The sequence below is a fragment of the Lolium rigidum genome, chromosome 6 (assembly GCF_022539505.1).
Source record: "Lolium rigidum isolate FL_2022 chromosome 6, APGP_CSIRO_Lrig_0.1, whole genome shotgun sequence".
Taxonomy (NCBI): domain Eukaryota; kingdom Viridiplantae; phylum Streptophyta; class Magnoliopsida; order Poales; family Poaceae; genus Lolium; species Lolium rigidum.
In genome coordinates, this window is record NC_061513.1 from 43,673,475 (window position 1) to 43,680,441 (window position 6,967).

Here is a 6,967-nt window from a genome sequence, read left to right on the forward strand (position 1 = left end):
CCTCCTCCTCCTCCTCCTGCTTCCTCTCTCTGCCCATTCCGACTCTGCTACGAGTAGAGTAGCTCTTCTCCCTCGGGGTTGGTGCGTGCTCTTCTTCACACCCTCCCTCCATCGTCTTCCTCGCTTTAAAGCTCAAAACCACTGCAGCAAGCAAGGAAGCAAGCTTCGTCCCTCCCCGTCCCCGGTGGGTGTGGTTTGGCTCCTGGAGTTCTTAATTGCATGCTCCGATCTCTCCCTTTCCGTTCTGCTACCTAGCTCCGTCGATCCCACTTTTTTCCTGTCCTGCCGAAGCTTTTGCTTCCAATCAACCCTTCTTGCTGGTGTTTGTGTGTGACTGTTCTTCTTCTTGGGCGAGGAGAGATCGAGAAGGGTGAGCAGTTCTTGTCCGCGGCGACGAACCGCTACTCTTATGTACTTGCCCGAAAACCCTTTTTAACCCGCCATTTTTCTGATCACCAGTCGACAGAAGCTCCCCCGGGCGCAGGCAAGCAATTCTTGGAGTCGTTCCCGCGCGTGTGTGTTTTGTCATGGACTGGGAACCCAAGATGCCTTCGTGGGACCTCGGCACGGTGGTCGGGCCGAGCGGTGGTGGTGGTGGTGGAGGAGGAGGCGGCGGCGCGCTGGACCTCAAGCTCGGCGCGCCGACGAGCTGGAGGCCGGTTCCGGCGGTGGCAGCACCGGTGCAGCAGCCAGTTTCGTCGGCGCCGGTGAAGAGGGCGCGGTCGGGGCAGGGCGCGCAGCAGGCGGTCCCGCCGTGCTCCGTCCAGGGCTGCACGGCCGACCTGTCCCGTGTCCGCGAGTACCACCGCCGGCACAAGGTCTGCGAGGCGCACTCCAAGACGCCCGTCGTCTCCGTCAACGGCCAGCAGCAGCGCTTCTGCCAGCAGTGCAGCAGGTACACCGACTACCCCATTAACCGACCGTGCATTCTCTATTAGTTTCCTCAACATTTCTATTACTGTTCAGCAAGATTATTCCACGAATTTCTGAAGCGTTCGACGCGTCCTCGTTAGAAACCCTGGTGGAAATTTCTCCGTGATTTACCGGAACAGCACGCGTTAATTTAGGGCGGCCGTTTAAAAACCCCAGCTTCGGCGAACAAGAATTCGGTGTCAGTCGGAGCAGTTCCATGTCCCTTTGCCATCATGGTTTTGTTTGGCGCCTGCAATTAATTACTTAACCGATGTGCCTGCTCACCTGTTTCCCACCCACAGTGGACTGTGAAATCAGCCTCGCAAGCACTGTACTATGTTCAATCAACCTCACCTAATTATAAATTTTCTGTGATCAAGATGCAGCTTTCTGATGACAGGCACTGTATATTCAATCAACTTCACCTAATTAAAGAGCCCAGAAAAACTTGGCCTGACTAAAGTTTGGTTTTCAGAACTAAAACGAATTTGGGAAACCAGTACTAGAGTGATTAGTTAGTAATATTGACAACACAGAAAAGTTGATGGATCAATTCTTGGGCAGCTCCTATAGACCACCTGGTCCCGAATGGCTCAACGTCTGTCTCAAGGAGACAAGCACACACGCGCCACCATTAAGCTGCTCTGCTACGGCCGAACCTGGGTGTCCCTACCTCGCACGCAGAACAGCTGGGCTCACACGCCGGAACTGGGCCTTTCAGGTCGTCGTTCTCATGGGCGTCGCACTCACCAATTCCTCCTCTTCCCTTCATCGTCCTCGGCGGCTGCGTCCCTGTCTCCACCGCTCCCTGTCGCCGCCGCTCTTGTCGCGACGCGTCCCCACGCTTTCCACATTCGGAGGGTTTTACCAGAGAGAAATTTTCATGCCATGCTTGTTCTAGAAGACAGGGATCTGCACGGTCAACACCACCATCTAGCCGTATAGTTAACAGTTTCAGATTGTGCCGTGGAGGCTACGAGTAGCGATTATGCTCGTGCCTAACTCGTGCTCAGAGGAGCCTGGAAAATCTAGCAGTACTATATGCTCTGTTAGATCTGTGGCATGTGGTTAGAGCATCTAATCAGATCGGTGTGACGCCAACAGTCTTTTCTTTCTAGCATCAGCGACGCATTTTCTGAAACCATAGTGTTTCACGCAGAATTTTGGTGAATTCAGGTTCAGGAATTGTATCGTGGGAAATCCTCGTTGTGACTGGAGTGTTCACTGTTGTTTTGCAGGTTCCATCTGCTCGGGGAGTTTGACGAGGCGAAGAGGAGCTGCAGGAAGCGGCTGGACGGCCACAACCGCCGCCGCCGGAAGCCGCAGCCGGATCCCCTCAACCCTGCAGGCATGTTCTCCAATCACCACGGTAATCCATCAACCACCCCTTTTCCCCGACAATGTTATCCAAACCACATGAAAAATAAGCTTGAAGAGTAGGAAGTGGTCGATTTGATCTTGGGAGAGCTGACAGTGGCACTGTGGTGGAAAGCTGAGATTTCGTGACTCCAATTTTGTCGGAAACAAGAGCGAAATGTGATGGGCTTGATCCATCATGGTCTCTTCTTCAGCTTAGTCTGAACTTGTATCTCCTTTCTGTTATTTTAGACTTCTTCTCCTCCCATCAGTTGACTGCATGCGAGTCCCACTACTATCCGGAAAAACACTTCACACGTGCTTTTTCTCCTCTCATGCACAAAGTTTTTTTTTCTTTCCAAACTAATGGGAACATGAAGTATGACTATAAGTCTTGACCATAATGGTGCTGCAAAGACCAAAATAGACTTTGACTGTCATTTCCAGGAACTTCATGTGGGATCAAAAGCAAGAGGAATATGTTAGCCTGAAGTTTCTTCTGAACTTTGAAACAGCCGTACCTATGCGAAATCACTTTATAATTTTGACACTGAATGAAACACCAACCACATGAACATGATACTACCAGTCTACTAAGAAAATACTACCACTCCTATACAAGTTGTATAGGAGTGGTAGTACAAGCTATACTTGTGAAGAATTTTACTTAAAATTTATGTTACAGTTATTACCCTACAAAAATATGTTCAATTGAGTAGCAGGGTAGATAGATACACATGGAATTCGCAGCTAGGCTATGTAACGTATTCTCTTCTGTGTATCAGTTGGTCGACATACATAATTGTCATGCAGGTTTGCAACACTGATGGTTCAACTAACTGTTTTGCTTTCTATCGTTTTCAATGAGCAGGAGCAGCAAGATTTTCGTCGTACCCGCAAATCTTCTCCACTACATCCATGGCGGAGCCCAAGTGGCCTGGCAGCATCGCCATCAAGACGGAGGCCGACGCGTTCCACGAGCAGTACTACTCGGCCTTCCACCTCAATGGCGGCGCCTCCCTCTTCCACGGCAAGGCGACCGAGAGGAAGCACTTTCCCTTCCTGACCGACCACGGTGAGACGGCAGCGTTCGGCTGCCAGCAGCCCTTCACCATCACCCATTCCTCGGAAAGCAGCAGCAACAGCAGCAGGCACAGCAACGGCAAGACGATGTTCGCCCATGACGGGGGACCAGATCACAGCTGTGCTCTCTCTCTTCTGTCAGACAACCCAACTCCGGCGCAGATAATGATCCCCGCCGAGGCGCAACATCTCGGTGGCGGCGGTGGCATAGCGATGCAGTTCGGCGGCGGTGGCAGGGTGGCACGGCTGCCCAACGACAGCGACGTCTCTCTCACCGGCCTGTCTTATGTGAGTTTGGGAAACAAGGGCGCGCCCATCTTGCCTACATCTACCAGATCACAACACGCTGCTACTGATACCGCTGCTGTTACTACCAGCTCAGCTGCAGCACAGCTACAACAATACCATGGCTACTACCACCAACTGAGTGCTGATCAGGGGAACTCAGCTGCAGGTTCCATGCATGCCCTTCCCTTCTCATCATGGTAGTTGTCTCCTGATCAACCAGATCCTAGGCAGTCGGTGTTGGTCATCACTTACCAAATATGCACTCCCTGATAACAGTAATCTTGATGATGATCCTCAAAATTTCACCAAGATACTGCCCATTTCCAACTTTTCCTGATACTTCTAACTTATGGAAAATCCCCTCTACTTATGATTCAGAATTGCATTTACAATTCTATTCTGTATTGGTTGGTTTGTTCATTTTGGCCATGCACTTGCTTGGTAGGGCTACATCAGTAGAAGCAGCAAGACTTAATTGTACTGAACAGTCAGATTCATTAGCATTACGTGATGAATGTCATTGATTATTCTAATTATGTGCAGCTGCTTGTTTCTCGCACGTTGTTTATACATTTGTAGAGTCGTAGAGATATTGTTCAGGCTCAGTAGTTGCATTATCAGGGCCGGTCCATAGATTTCGGGGGCCTATGGGCGAGCCGGCACCAATGACCCCTCGTTCGTTGTGGCTAAGCTTTTCTACTGCAGTTATCCATCTATGTTAAATTTATATATCTTATTTAAAGTTTAAGCATGATTGGTGTTCTAGGCCCCATAACAATCTCAGTCAAGCTTCATCACTTGGTCACACACAAAAAAACTTTAAAAAATATTATTCACCAAGATAAAATATTAAGTTAATGCAATAACAAACTAAATAATATTTACGTTTGAAGGATCCATGCTCTTCAGAATATTGGTGAAGACATTTGAAACTATTTATTTCTATTGATCGCACGAACTATATATATACCATGATTCTTATTTCTACCAATAGTTACTTGTGTACAAGTGTATTGTTTGCGTGAAATATAAATAATCAGAGAATTTTTTTATGAGGGTCAGTATTGTTCTACACATTTGAGAAGAAGTCGGAATATAGGCACGTTAAGCTACAACTTCAATCTTCTATATTTTCTAGAATTATTCCAAACTTTACTACCTAAAGAGTATGAATATAAAGTAAGTGTGCAAACAAATCTTGGATTAGGGCCCTAACTGTTGAGGGCCCGGGGCGACCGACACAGCACACCTCCCCGCCGGCGCGCGACTTCACACCGAAAGCGGCACTGAGATGGCTGACGGACCACCCGAGCCAGAATTTGCTCCCGAAGACAAAGACATGGCGGGGATAAAATGATGGATGCTTCTCATCGCTGCGGCCCACCATAATCGCCCTCGGCGGCGCCGCCTGGGCGGTGTGGCGCCGATACATCAAAAAGAACTGAGATAGTCTGTTTGTTTAAATCTGGACATGGTTTAAATTACCTCTTGTAGTTACCAAGCTGAACAAATGTTATTTTTCAGTGTTTGTTCTCTCTTCCCTTGTAAACCTCCGTGTATTTTCTCATTTGTTGTAACAGCAACTTGGCCCTGGGTACTTTCCAGTGGAATGAGTAATGAGCCTACATGGCATCGAAGCACCAAAATACATGCTCGAGTTAATTACTCCATTTGCATCATATATATATATTGATGGCCAAAATGAGTAATGAGGTGATTGTGCAAAATAATCAATCTTTGTAGCATTTCACAATGCAACATGACAAGATATTACATCTAAATGTAGGTAGGCGTCAGTGCGTCACTGCTGCTGCTACTACTGTTGGAAGAACAGTAGCATAATTAAGTTAGATAAATGATTACATCAATTGTGTATCTACTTCTATTGGAAGAAAATTGATATGGATGCACTGCACATATGACATGAGCACATTCATACTCTTTTCACACACAAAAAAGAATGTAGTCATACTCGAGTAGTATTGCTCATCGTTGCTGCTATAGAAAATAGATTAACAAACGTGAACAAAGTCTGTTGCAGTCTATCCTGATAGTAGAGAACCAGAAAACATGACAGATTTCGGGGGCCCTAGGGCGAACCGACATCAATGACCCCTCATTAATTGTGGCTAAGCTTTTCTACGGCAGGGGGCGATGCCCCCCTCTCTGGAAATTTCCTTCAAGATATCCATTTATGTTAAATTTATATATCTTACTTAAAGTTTAAGTATGATTAGTTTTCTAGGTCCCATAACAATCTCAGTTAAGATTCACCACTTGGTCACACACAAAAAAACTAAAAAAAATATTATTCAGCAAGATAAATATTAGGGTAATGCAATAACAAACTAAATAATATTTACGTTTGAAAGATCCATGCATGATCTTCAGAATATTGGTGAAGATGTTTGAAACTATTTATTTCTATTGATCGCACGAACTATATACCATGATTATTATTTCTACCAATAGCTACTTGTCTACATGTGTATTGTTTGCGAGAAATAGAAATAATCGAGAAAAACTTATGAGGGTCGGTGTTGTTCTGAACATTCGAGAAGGAGTCGGAGTATAGGCACGTTAAGCTACAATTTCAACCTTCTATATTTTCTAAAATTATTCCAAACTCTACTGCCTAAAGCATATAAATATAAGGGTAGTAAGCGTACAAATAAATCTTAGATTAGGGCCCTAACTGTTGAAGGCCTGGGGCTAGCGCCCCTCTGGCCCGCCCTATGGGCCGGCCCTGTGCATTATTAAGGATTTTGAACCACTTCCCCTGCAGAAATTCAGGATTCAGATATCTACGCCATAGCCAGATGAATTGTGGGGGGCAACTTGAGTAGGATCCAGGTTTATGTTGGATCCAGAGATCAAATTTAGTTGAGAATACAGGAAAAATTATACTCTCAAAATAATTGACAACACGTGCGTGCCTGCATATAACTCAAAAATATTACTGCTCCAAACTCAACCTAACTTTATAGGACCTAAAGGGAGATCATATAGAAGTCTCCCCAATGAGCTTGTCCGTAACATTTCTTTATTTCTAACAACAGTTAAAGTTGTGTTGAAGATGTGTAAATTGGAGCCTAGATATCTGATGATCCACAAGTATAGGGGATCGCAACAGTCTTCGCGGGAAGTAAAACCCAAATTTATTGATTCGACACAAGGGGAGGTAAAGAATACTTATAAGCCTTAACAACTGAGTTGTCAATTCAGCTGCACACTGGAAAAGCACTAATAACGGGGTGATGTGAAAGTAGCGATGATATGAGAGCGGTAGTAACGAAGAACACAGCCAGCAAGTAATAGTAACACAGAG

The 6,967-nt window shown here is 46.0% G+C and overlaps 1 protein-coding gene across 1 annotated transcript; it reads left to right on the plus strand.

The window, feature by feature from the left end:
* The first annotated feature begins 527 nt into the window (after positions 1-527).
* Positions 528-4,172, plus strand: LOC124666101 (squamosa promoter-binding-like protein 2). Its single transcript, XM_047203452.1, has 3 exons — positions 528-895; positions 2,151-2,281; positions 3,140-4,172. Exons 1-3 carry the CDS (start codon positions 528-530, stop codon positions 3,838-3,840), a joined length of 1,200 nt encoding a protein of 399 aa, XP_047059408.1. The 3' UTR covers positions 3,841-4,172.
* The last annotated feature ends 2,795 nt before the right edge of the window (positions 4,173-6,967 follow it).

Bases quoted from the DNA above. Each gene is read 5' to 3' on its own strand.
- LOC124666101 (XM_047203452.1), top strand. From the start codon at position 528: ATGGACTGGGAACCCAAGATGCCTTCGTGGGACCTCGGCACGGTGGTC. The intron at 896-2,150 runs GTACACCGACTA...GTTGTTTTGCAG, and splicing joins TTCTGCCAGCAGTGCAGCAG to GTTCCATCTGCTCGGGGAGT. The intron at 2,282-3,139 runs GTAATCCATCAA...TTCAATGAGCAG, and splicing joins CATGTTCTCCAATCACCACG to GAGCAGCAAGATTTTCGTCG.